The 13,584-nt window shown below is 37.9% G+C and overlaps 1 protein-coding gene across 1 annotated transcript; it reads right to left on the reverse strand.

Moving 5' to 3' along the window:
• Window positions 1-2,485: 2,485 nt before the first annotated feature.
• LOC114093684 (olfactory receptor 4C15-like) lies at window positions 2,486-3,502 on the reverse strand. The gene has a single exon (XM_027936554.2). It carries the CDS (start codon window positions 3,497-3,499, stop codon window positions 2,486-2,488), a length of 1,014 nt encoding a protein of 337 aa, XP_027792355.2. The 5' UTR covers window positions 3,500-3,502.
• Window positions 3,503-13,584: the final 10,082 nt, after the last annotated feature.

Here is a 13,584-nt window from a genome sequence, read left to right on the forward strand (position 1 = left end):
TCAATAGCTCTGGGCCTAAGGTGAAGCAGAACACATGGTGGAAGTGTGTGGTAGAGGACAGGTGCACTGGCATGCCTAAGCCTCTGTGACACACCTGGTCTGCTGTAGGGCTCATATTTTGTCCAGTTGGTATTTTAGAGCAAATTTTAATTCCTCAAAGGCTTTAATTCCCCCAAAGAGCATTTAAATCTTATATATATTTGTCCATATCTGTTCTTGGGAAGTCAATTATTATATACACTCTTCTACTTTGAGCCTGGCCTGACTGGTTACAGAAAAAAAATCAGTATTATTGCCCACAATACTTGGTGGGCATTTTATTCATGTTGCTAGGCTAGGGGAGAATTGAAATGTTTTGTGTAAATGCAATTATTTCAGAAGCCACATGGCAACCTCATATATTAAACAATCTCAACTATGGGAACAAAAAATAAGATGTATCTAAATTTAAATGATCTTATTGATGACTGTTCAAATAGAATTATTTTCAATTGGTGGCAAAAACTCACAAAAATTTAAATCACGAAGTAAATTGAGATGTAATCTTTTGAGACTTCCTTGCATTTTCTGATGCCCCTAGATTTAATCCTTCTTTGGGGCTGGGAGGAATCAGCTCTTCATATCTTCAGTTAGTTCTGGTTTTCTTGGTAATGTAGCATCTTCAGAATTCCCTTTGCTTGTGCTTGAATAGGAGATACACACAGCTGACTCCCTCCTGGAATCTGCCTCCTCTCTTTTTTTTTTTCATTTTTATATATTTTTTTTCTTTTTCTTTTTTTTAAACATCAGAAATTTATTAGTTGCTCAAAACATTACATTGATCTTGACATATCATATATCATACATTTGATTCAAATGTGGTATGAATTCTTATTATTCCCACTTGTACAGATTGCAGAATCACATTGGTTATACAGCCATGTTTATACATACTGTCATACTAGTGTCTGTTGTTTTCTGCTGCCCTTCCTATCCCCTTCATACCTCCTTCCCCTCCCTTCCCCTCACCTCCCCTTACCTCTCTCTACCATGCTGGGAGCCATTAGCCAAGTAGGTATGACAATTTCCTTGCCAGCGTACCCCATGTTGCTGACATGTTGCAGAGACATTGAATGTAGGTGACCTTGCTCAAGGACCAAGGCAGATTAGGGTGTTCCCGGTTTTAAGATAATCGTGTTTAGGGCGTTCCCAGTTTAGGTTCCAGGTTTAAGGTTTAAGATTATTCCTCCTGGGAATAGGGCATATCCTGCTGCCTGAGTTCCCCTTGAGTTCTCACGGGATTCAGACAGTATATTTTGGAGATAGAAGCCCACTGGTGGTGGATTTGGGCAGAGAACGTGGATTTCCCCAGAACGTGATTGTAGATGGCTGGTGTGAGTTCGGGAATAAAGAGTTGCTGTTTGAATCTACAAGCTGTGTGGTGGCTCGTGATTGTGTGCCCAGCCAGACTGCGGCATTTGTGCCCAGCCAGACATTGGCACTACCACATCTACCTTAACTCATTTCTCTCTCTCTCTCTCTTTTTCCCCCCTTCTCCTTACATCCTCTTATATGTATTTTTGTATAACAATGAGGATCTCCTTCCATCTTCAGTGCAATTCCCCTTCTCTCTCACATTCTCCTCCAACTCTAGTCTTTGTTTGATGTTAATCTTCTTCTCATGCTCTTCTTCCCTGCTCTGGTTTGGGTTGTCCCCCTTATATCAAAGAAGACATTCTGCATTTGTTTTTTAGGGATTGGCTTACTTCACTTAGCATAATCTGCTCTAATGCCATCCATTTCCCTGCAAATGCCATGATTTTGTTATTTTTTAGAAGTCAAACAACAACAAGTGCTAGCAAGGATGTGGGGAAAAGGTACACTTGTACACTGCTGGTGGGACTGCAAATTGGTGCGGCCAATTTGGAAATCAGTATGGAGATGCCTCCTCTCTTCTTAGCCTGATTGTTGCCCAGGAGGAACTCTTAGTGGGCAGCACTTGGCCACCCAGGGTTTATCTGTCAAGAAATTCCTGAGGCTACATCAATTATATAGAAATGTTAATGGATCCCTTTCATTAATGGAGTCATCTGATGCAGAACTTCTACAGCAGTTCTATTATTGCTCTTCTGTGTACTTTTCCTGAATTCAGGTTACTTTTGATTCAGAATCACTGAGTTCACCCTCCTAAATAAATCTTTTTTTTTTTTTTTTCCCAAATGAAATAGTTTGAGTAAGATTCTAATCCTCATGTCAAAGATGTATTTGTTTTGCTCACCCAAGATTTTGGAAAGCATAAAGTTAATGTCTAACATTTTGACAAATAATTTTTCTCTCCATTCTTTATTATTATTATTAGATTTGAGGTAAGCATAAAGATCAACTTTCTCTAATTTTCATATCTAGATACTGAGTTGCCAACTCAAAGTAGACACCTGCTATAAAAATAAAAACATCATCTTTGATGGCCAAAATAATTTCTTGTTCTATAGAAGTATATTACATCTTAATAGGTACTGAGCATCCTATAAAGCTTTGTCTTCGACCATTTGATTGCTTTGCTCTTTATACTATTTTTGCATCTAATATTTTCATCAGAAACTAACACCAATCTCTTCCACATTTTCCTTATAGCATTTTTAACTTCCTTATTTCTGAAAGTATAAATCAAGGGATTGAGCAAGGGGGTGAACATGGTATAAAACGTTTCCACCAGTTTGTCAAAGGAAAAGACAGAAGGAGGCCGGACATTTATAAACATGTATGGGACAAAAAACAAAACCACAACAGCAATGTGAGATCCACAGGTGGACAGAGCTTTCCTCCGCCCCTCAGCACTGTGTTTTCTCAGGGAGAACAAGATGATACCATAGGAGACCAGCAACAAGCAGAAGATTATAATGCACATAAACCCAGTTGTGGCAACCATTAAAAGGCCAAGGATGTGAGTGTCAGTGCAGGCCAGGTCCAATAATGGGTACAAGTCACACATGAAATGATCAATGACATTAGGCCCACAATAGGGCAGTTGGAAAGTGAACAGAACCACTGTAATGGAATGCAAGAAGCCCCCTGACCAGGCCACCAGCATCAGAATGCCACAGAGCTTCCAGTTCATGATGGAAGAGTAGTGCAAGGGCTTGCAAATGGCCACATATCGATCATAAGCCGTGGAAGTGAGGATGATCATCTCCGCCCCACCAAATAGATGTTCAGCAAAAAGTTGAATCATGCATCCTTTATAAGAGATGGTTTTCCTCTCATAAACGGAGTCTGCAATCGTTTTCGGTGTGATGGCAGAGGATATACAGGCCTCCAGGAAGGATAATGATGCCAAGAAGAAGTACATGGGGGAGCCCAGCAGTGCAGGGCTACAGAGGATGGTCACTACAATCAGAATGTTTCCTACAATAGTTGCAATGTAGACCAACAAAAACACAACAAATACTATTTTCTGAATAGTATGATTCTTTGAAAGCCCCAAGAGGACAAATTCAGTTATGAAGCTTTGGTTTTGCATGATTTCCAAGAAAAGGGCAAACATGCAAAAGTTATCATTGAAGTTTGCAATTATGATAAAAATTTGCTTCAGGCCACTTTATAGTTTTAGAGTCACCAATTATCTCAGTGCATCTAAATACACTATTGTCTTTATGGTTTCTGTTGTCATTGCAAACACAAATTTAGACATTTATTGAGGATAGGAGCTAGAGATCAGGCAGAATTGAGGTGAAGATAAGTATTCACAGCCTTTGAATTAGCAAAGCTTCTATAAAGAAGAAGGTAGAGGAGAATAGATTTTAATCTCCAAAGAGAGCTTTGATGATTCACTAGTGACTTCCCTCAGTGGATCATTGGGAAGCATTCTTCACCTCACCCCCATGGTGGGATACAAGGACTGTAGCTCTATTGTTCATTTCTCCCATTGTTATGGGAGGAGGCAGAATTGACTAATAAGCCATCTGTAATCTGGAGACCCTGAGACCTAAAATAAGAAATAATATACAATTTAAGTGGTGATTTTAAAGCATGACTACACATCAAAACTTTCTTTAAGGTATAAACTGAATTTGGTCTTTTCATGATTCAATTTCTTCTTTATCAAAATGAAGGATCTATGAAATAGTACCAAGTGACAGACAGCACATCACAAGTCTGCACTAAATGTTTAGTTTTTAGGGTACAGGAGAGAAATAGGTACAGGAGAGCAGTTATACAAAACTCACTACCCTGGTAACACTCTAAGATTTATATCCTTACTTCCTTGATAGGAAATTCATGGTTGAGCACAAGTGAACACCAGATGATTGACCTAGGTTGTTACAAAGTCCTTTCCTCTGGATCACTCTGGAAAGAGTAAGAATTTCTCTTTTCTATCAGAAACTTCAGGGCTGACTTAACTTTCCTAGAGTTCACACCCACTTGAATCACTAAATCCTCTTAGTTTTTGTTCATTAGTGAATGGGATCTTAATGAAGGAAACAGAAAATGATGAGGAATCAGAAGGTGATGGCCAATCATTTGCATAGGCAAATAGGCAACCATCATAGTCCAGAGTCTTCAGGACTCTTTTGAGGATCCAATTAGTCTCTACAGGTAAAAACATTGATGTCTTCAATAGCACTGAGAAAAGTAATGTGTGATGAGAACACACTGCCATAGCCCCTTACCAAGGCTAGTGTAGATAGGTGAGACTTTTTTTTACCTTAACCTGTCTTCTCTAAGGGACATTGTCAAACACTCTCTAACCCTCACAATATCAAATTCCTCCAAGACCTCTCCTCTTCTTGCGAGAAATGTCAAAAAACTAACCCTTTCTCTAACATTTGTCCTCCCTCCATTCCAACTCATTAGTAAGAGGACATTTACCTGCCAACAATTGGCAAATTGACTTCAACCACATGCCCACCATAAAATGTTTCAAATATCTCCTAGTCCTGGTTGACACATTCTCTGAATGTGTTGAGGTCTTTCCCACCAGTAGCAAACCATTTCCAAAATCCTCCTTAAAGAACTCATTCCTCACTTTGGCCTGCCTTCTTTCTTTCAGTCTGTAATGGGCCCAAATTTATCTCTCAAATTATCCAACAATTAACACAAGTACTTAACATACCCTGGTATTTTCGTATACCACTGCCCTCAATCATCAGGCAAGGTAGAACGCACCAACGAAACCATCAAAAACTCTTCACTAAACTCTCTCTCAAACTACATCTTGACTGAGTAACACTTATCTCTCTGCCCCCCACCAAGGTTATGAGCCCTCCCTAAAAAAACCCTCCCATATCTCTCCATTTGAGCTTATGTATGGGTGCCCAATGACATCCTCTACTTTATGCCCACAGCCCACAGCTATTCCACCCCACCTTTTGCCCCCTCTTTTGAATCACCTTCAAGCATTGATTTGGAAATATGCAGATCTTAATCACTTGGTCCCTACAGACAACTCTTCCTCCCCTATTCCAGTGGGGGACATGGTATTCTTCTAATCCTTCCATCCCAATGCAGTTACTCTACTCAATGGCCTGTCCCCTAAATGGATGGAACCATATGAAGTTACTCTCAACCACCCTAACTTCTGCCAAGCTTAAGGGGTTCCCCAAATGGATACACAATTTAGCTCTCAAAACTTGCTCTCACCCTCACTTCACTACAACCTCCACAGGCCCCTCACTTTGTGGCTCAAACAGACACAAGTCTCCAAACTTCAACCATTACTAGAACAACCAAAAGACCACACCACCTCAGATAAGTGACTTCCTCTCCCTTTCTTATTACTATCAATTTCTGTTCATCCTATGGACAGAGCTGGCCTCTGGCCCAGGACTTCCAAGGCCTATTACTCCCACTTTCCTCTTCTAGCTCATTTCAGGGATCCTTCATGGACTTCACCCCAACTGAAATTTATCTTTTTCCTTACTTTCTCCTCTACTCTCTTCCCTTCCACTTACTATGATCACACTACTCCTCTTCCTTCCCTATTTCCCTCCCACAACTCCCAAAAATCCTCCTGGTACTCACTATGCTTGGCAATTTAAGATATATGCAGTGGACAAAAGTCCTTCACTTTAGTCAACTCTGCATTCTGTCCCATTAAAGGTTGTCAAAGGACCCTCTCTTCACACTCAACTTTGCTCAGATCTGTGTTGTCAACTGTTTTGACTATACCAAATATACTCAAGAAAGCTTTTTCTCTCATAATTTCTGTCTCTGCTTAACTTCTGATAACTGACACATGCAATGACTTCAATTGGAAGGGATATTCCAAATGGTCCTGCAATTACCATTATATGGATCATGGATATGGCTCTTCTAACAGACTGTCCCAACCCCCTCCTTCTCCAAACCCCTATGATAGGGTCCTACCTTTACATACCTTCAGGATTGATGATCCTTGGGACACAAAATGGGAAAAGGAATAACTGGCTCTGTAAACCTTTATGTGGTAAGCCCAGACCCTCGTGGATCTATCCAGATAATCTGAACCTATAACTAAGCCCCACACACCCTATTAGATGTAGTCATTATATAGTAACAAACAGTTCCCACAAAATTTTCCAAAACTTAAAAAAATAGACACCCTCAAACTTCCTGGCTCCAAATCATAGGTTATTCTCTATACCTCTTACATCACATAGTAAATCAGTCCCTTTATCATCAAGATTGCTTCATTTGTACCCCAATGGATGATCCTCATAAATCAGCCATTCTCCTATCCAATGTCCAATGTGTTCCCATCTCCCAATTCCTGTACTTCCACCTTACATAAATTCTCTCAACAACTACCCCTTCATACAGCAGGACTAAATGGGTCTTTCAGGAACACTCAGTCTAACACCCACCAACCCCACCTGCTGTCTACACCATATCATCACAGGGTCAGACTCTTATATAACCCCCCCAGGAACTCACATCTTATGCCAAAATAGTTCCCTCATGACATGTGTCAATGCTTCTACCCCAGGTCCTGTGTCTTGATTGTCCTATCTCCCCATCTTGCTCTATACATTGGTTGAGATGGCTGTCCTCATGTTCCCCCAACATAATCTAACCAGGCAGTCATTCTTCCAGTCCTCTTAGGCATTAGTCTAACATCCTCACTGGTAACCCTGGGGACAGTAGGGGGAGCCCTCGGACATATCCTTACCTTGGCCTCCCAACATGACCAACTTGGTGAGGAACTAGTCAGATCCACCTACAGTTCAATGAGGCTATCCACCTCCTATAGACTCAGATCCTCTCCCTGACAGAAGTCACCCTACAGAACAGGAGGGAAATAGACCTAATTACAGCAGAAAAGAGAGGTACCTGTCTTTTCCTAGAACAATGTTTTTACTATATCAACCAATCAGGAAAGATAGAACAAAACATACAAACCTTAGAGAATCTAAAAGCTAAGCTTAAACTAAAGTTCTCTGGCCAACTCCCTCTCCTCCTCTCTCACCAGCCTATGGAACCCTATCCTGACTTGGGTCTTATCCCTCCTAGGATCTCTCACTGCCATTCTCTGCCTGGTAGTTTTGTTACCATGTGTTTTCAAGTTTTTACAGGAAACCATCATGGAAAGAACTAAGACCTTCACCAACCAAGTGGTCAATCAGAAGCCTCTGTGAGAATATACTCTGTTGAGAGAGAAAACCTCCCTCTTGGATCTGCCTCTACCCCTGTCGCCATCCCCATGCCAGCAGGAAGTAGCCATAATAAGAGACCTCCATCCATAAGCCACCCTAAACCCCAGTATTAAAACCAAAAGGGAGGGATGTTGGCATAATTATGACCATCTTCCTTTCCCCATCCCCACTTTATGAATAATGTTTTTCTTCTTGCGTGGCGATGGGCTTGATCCTCAACACCACATAAAAATAAATAAACAAAATGAAGGTAAACAATAAGAGAGGTAAATAGGGAGCCTACATCCTGGGAACAAATCTTTCCTCCTCACACTTCAGATAGAGCCCTAATATCCAGAGTATACAAAGAACTCAAAAAATTAGACAATAAGATAACAAATAACCCAATCAACAAATGGGCCAAGGACCTGAACAGACACTTCTCAGAGGAGGACATACAATCAATCAACAAGTACATGAAAAAATGCTCACCATCTCTAGCAGTCAGAGAAATGCAAATCAAAACCACCCTAAGATACCATCTCACTCCAGTAAGATTGGCAGCCATTATGAAGTCAAACAACAACAAGTGCTGGCGAGGATGTGGGGAAAAGGGTACACTTGTACATTGCTGGTGGGACTGCAAATTGTTGCAGCCAATTTGGAAAGCAGTATGGAGATTTCTTGGAAATCTGGGAATGGAACCACCATTTGACCCAGCTATTCCCCTTCTCGATCTATTCCCTAAAGACCTAAAAAGAGCATGCTACAGGGACACTGCTACATCGATGTTCATAGCAGCTCAATTCACAATAGCAAGACTGTGGAACCAACCTAGATGCCCTTCAATAGACGAATGGATAAAAAAAAATGTGGCATTTATACACAATGTAGTATTACTCTGCATTAAAAAATGACAAAATCATAGAATTTGCAGGAAATGGATGGCATTAGAGCAGATTATGATAAGTGAAGCTAGCCAATCCCTAAAAAACAAATGCCAAATGTCTTCTTTGATATAAGGAGAGTAAATAAGAACAGAGTAGGGACGAAGAGCATGAGAAGGAGATTAACATTAAACAGGGATGAGAGGTGGGAGGGAAAGGGAGAGAGAAGGGAAATTGCATGGAAATGGAAGGAGACCCTCAGGGTTAAACAAAATTACATACAAGAGGAAGTGAGGGGAAAGGGAAAAATAATACAAAGGGGAGAAATGAATGACAGTAGAGGGGGTAGAGAGAGAAGAGGGGAGGGGAGGGGAGGGGAGGGGGGATAGTAGAGGATAGGAAAGGCAGCAGAATACAACAGACACTAGTATGGCAATATGTAAATCAATGGATGTGTAACTGATGTGATTCTGCAATCTGTATATGGGGTAAAAATGGGAGTTCATAACCCACTTGAATCAAAGTGTGAAATATGATATATCAAGAACTATGTAATGTTTTGAACAACCAACAATAAAAAATTTTAAAAAAAGGTATTGTGTCCAACTACAATAAAAAAAAATAGAAATTTGCCCATCTTTGAGAGAGAAAATCTTGTGGGTCTCTGTTCTCTCCTTGAGAGATAAAGCCATGTCCATCTCTGTTCCCAAGAAACATGAACTTGCCTTCCGAAAAAAGGTGATGCCAGTCACAAGAGATAAACTTGTGCTTAAAGTGCATGCGGCCATGATTCTGGCCTATAAAGTAGCACTCAAGGGGTACTTGCTGCTGTTCTCTTTCTGTACAAAGCAGCCGGTCAGGCTTCTGACAAGGCGGGTGTGTGATCAGTCCTGCTCCAGTTTTCTTTCAAAAAAGAAGACAGGCCCTATGTTAATCTAATAATTAAATAAATTTTGCCCTTTCACTTCCTTTTATAAGGGTGTTTTTAAAACAATGTAATTTTAAATTTTAAATATTCACTAAATATAAACACACAACTCCTTATTTTATCAAATAAAGGAATTTTGTAAATTTGTGTCAGAACATTGACAGTGGAGAATATAGCATGTTAATCGTTTTGATCAGAAGGTTTATCATTTTAATTTTTTGAAAGGAAATTGTCTTAGAGGCAATGGGTTAAGAAGAATTGAATCCTAGAACAGAAAAAAAAAAAAAACACAGTAAAAAAAATTAGTCAAATATAGTCTACGGTTTAGTGAAGAATAAGTTAGCATCCATTATTGTTTCATATTCTTGATACATATTTCTATGCTAATTTAAGATGCAATATTAGGGGAAAGTGGGTAGTACACAGGATACTTTCAATCTTAGCAATTTTCTGTTTACCTTAACTTACTCTAATAAAATATTAATTTTAAAATTCTTTCATTGTTTGCTGTTGGAAAACTATGAATCCTAGGAACGTCATCCAAAATAGTCAGGTGTCATTAAAAAATCATCATGTTCCCATCTCCTCAAGTCTAAAATAGAGGAACACTCATCAACTACCTGACACAAAAGAGTCAATTGCTTATAATTAATATGTTTTTTGAAGTATAAATGGAAAGCATGACATAAAAAATTGGTATTAGCAGTATTTTTAAGCACTGCCTATCTATACAAAGAGAGATGAAATTGAATCACTCTAAAAATTTATACTTTTTAAATTACACTATTTTAAATTATACCTTAAAATAGCAATAAAACTGGTTCACTCATCTAATTCCTTTGTAAAACATATTAGTAAATAATTTTAGAATCATAAATATGTTAGTAATTTTTATACTAGCAACTTCAACCCTAAACATTTATCCTGAAAGTGCACGGGGAGAGAAAGGAAGCTTTACAATGGAAGATGGTTCAGTGCCATGTGTCATGGAGAAAAGGGAGACCTAGCTAAAATAGTCAGCGACAGAAAGATGCTTATGAAAATCATATATTTAAAATTAATACCATATGATGGTAACAAAACTGTATAAAAAGCTGGGCTCCCTGGCACACTTCTGGAATCCCAGCCCCTTGGGAGGCTGAGGCAGGCGAATTGCTAATTCAAAGCCAGCCTTAGCAAAAGCAAGGTGCTAAGCAACTCAGTGAGACCTTGTCCCTAAATAAAATACAAAATAGGGCTGGGGATATGGCTGAGTGGTCCAGTGCCCCTGAGGTCAATCACTGGTACACCCCTAAAAAACAAACAAAGAAACAAACAAAACCATTAAAGGTGTATTAAGAATTATAATGCAAATAAATAAATAAATAAAATAGGTGAAACACTTTTATGGTAGGTTAAATGACAAAAACAATAAAATTTCCAATAGCCAGCTTATTTGCTTTGATAAATATAATATATCTGGAAGGAAACATAAAAATGTTAAAATAGTTTTAAAAATTTTAATTGCAATATATATCTGGTTATGGTTTTAGCAATATTTAAAGTTGATCATAAGTTTAAACACAAAATACCAGATTTTCCACCATCTAGAGTTCAGCAAAATAGAGTGAAGTTAAGAGAGATTGATTTGTATAGGAGGAAATAATTGGTTAATATAACAGAATTTTTATCAAAAATTTTTAACTATTGTTAACTTTCCATTAAAAGCTATACCATGGACAGAACCCTCCCTGTCCTGAATACACTAATTCTGGTATCAATTTTAAATAGTTCCTCCTACAAGCAGCAGCTTATTCTGTCCGTATCTCTCCTGGAACATCCTGTGGTCTTTCCTTTCTTGATTGCTATATTATTGAAAATGCTGAAGCTGTACCTGGGATTTCTCAGGGCCCCCCAGCAGCATGAACTGTGTGGACACCAGGTCATCATCTGGAGGTGACCTTGGGAAGTTTGCCTCACTGTGTCCCACTACCCACATTGCCCACTGTTTGCTTTCTATTCATTTTAGCAACAAAACTAACTCTATCACTAATTGTTCTGGAAATAATAAATTTTCTGTTTCAACTTAAAAGTACATAAAACACTCAAAACTATAAAAGGGATTAGTAGTGAAGTTGTCACTGTAAGTAGTGTTTTGCAACTATATTCAAGTAGTAAATTTCAAATGCACTTATATAAGAATATATATGCATATCAGTCACATTTGCATCCATTTTACTATACCAAGTAAATATTGCTACTACAAATTAAGAGAATGAATTAAAGTCCTATTTGTAATTATCCTTCTTGACAAGTTACTTAGCCTCCATATTTTTGATTCAGAATTATCATTCATCTATAAAATATGTATTCCTTGTATATAAAGCTAAACATATTCATTTTTGTGGCCAGCTCAGAAATATATTCTTTTCAGACTTTAGTGTATTTTCTCTGTCATCATGGTAGCCCTAAATATCTCATTCTTTATACACTTCATATTTCTGGAATTTGAGGGAGAAAAAAAAAAACTTTTTGTTTTCACCTCTCACCTTTCTTACAGGTGCATGAACCTTCTTACCTTAGTAATTGAGCTCATTTTAAAGAAGAGACTAAGTTATGTCAAGTAGCACTAAAGTATTTCAGAAATTCAGGAACTTAGATTTTCCTGGACAATTCTGAGGAGGAAATTAAAGTAGTTTTTCATTTTTAGGTTTTTAAAAACATGTTTACTGTCTTTGTATTCATTCAATTCACACTAAATGTGAAAAATTTCAAAAGAACAAAATAAATCTTTGCTTTATCACAAACATATTAGGACCCTGAAGATATGTAGGAGTCATGTTTTTTTTTTTTTTTTTTTTTTCATATGGTTGAACAATTTGGTCTAAATTGCTGCAAGTGAATGAGAACTAACATACTATGTATTTGACTTGGAGCATATGTTGAATTTAACACATTAATGCTTATCTGTCTTTGCTTCTACAAAACTTTCTATGGCTGAGCAGTAAGTGTAATATAGCTTGTGCTGACAAATAATACATTCCATTTTCCACAAATATGCAAATAAAGATGAAAAATTGTCCTGCTTTTTCAAAGGTCAAAAACTGTATCTTAAAAACATCTCTATAAGCCCAATTCTAAGGCATTTTTACCATGATTTAAGTCAATTTTTCTTTTTGTCATCATTGATTTTAGGGTTATGGATTTATGAACTCAAAGCACTTAGAGAAAATTAAATGGGCATTATTAGAAGACTGTACTTGAGTCCTGCTTTCTTTTTTTAAATATTTTTCCCTGTGCCACTTGTGAGTTTGTAGCTTTGGAAATACTAAAGGCTGCATGCTACATCAATGATTGTGAATGATAGAACAGTACTTGAATTTGTCATGTTTCAACCTCAATGTACTTTATAGAGACTCAGAAAATTTCTCTTTTTGATCTTAAAACTCCAGATGAAGAGAACACTAGAAGACAAATGATGAATGAAAATTTATTAAAAACAAAGAATATGCTGTAGGAGAACTAGAACAAAAATATGAAGTTGTTGCCTTTCTAATTATTTGTCTTTAACTTGAAGATGAAAATCTAAACGGGTCTAATTTATCATACTTGAATGCATAGATTCTCCCTACCACCATATCCTGACTGAAAGAAATATTGGAAACATTTAAAGAGCTGTTGTTATTATCAAGTGTTGTCTTATAGGATCCACATGTATTATTTATTCCCCTTGACTATCATTGAGTGTGGTAATATAACGTCCACTAAAGATGAGAATCTTACAGCCACAATAGCTAAGTAATTGGTCCAAAAATGCACAGTATTGATAGGCCAAGGACTGCATTAAACTTGGTACACTGATCACAACACATACAGAATTTTAAACACTGCCTCACAATTTGAAATCTCTCTGACAATGCAAAAATTTAAATTTTAAATCTTACCATATACAGATTCCCTGAAAATTCTAATGATGACCACCCCGTAATCTCTGTAGAGAAAATTTCATGCAGTGGTGGCCAGAATGTGAAAGTTGTTGCCTGTTCTTCCTTGTATATGTAAGGTGTGGGGGAACATGCTCTCTGGCAGTCAAGCTGGTAATGTTCTCAGTGGCTCACAATTGTGGTCTTGAACATGGACTCAGGAAAAAGAAAAATGAATAAGAAGGTAACCTCCTTGATTTCTAACTGGAATTTAAAGA

This window comes from Marmota flaviventris, chromosome 9, assembly GCF_047511675.1.
Source record: "Marmota flaviventris isolate mMarFla1 chromosome 9, mMarFla1.hap1, whole genome shotgun sequence".
NCBI classification, from domain to species: Eukaryota; Metazoa; Chordata; class Mammalia; order Rodentia; family Sciuridae; genus Marmota; species Marmota flaviventris.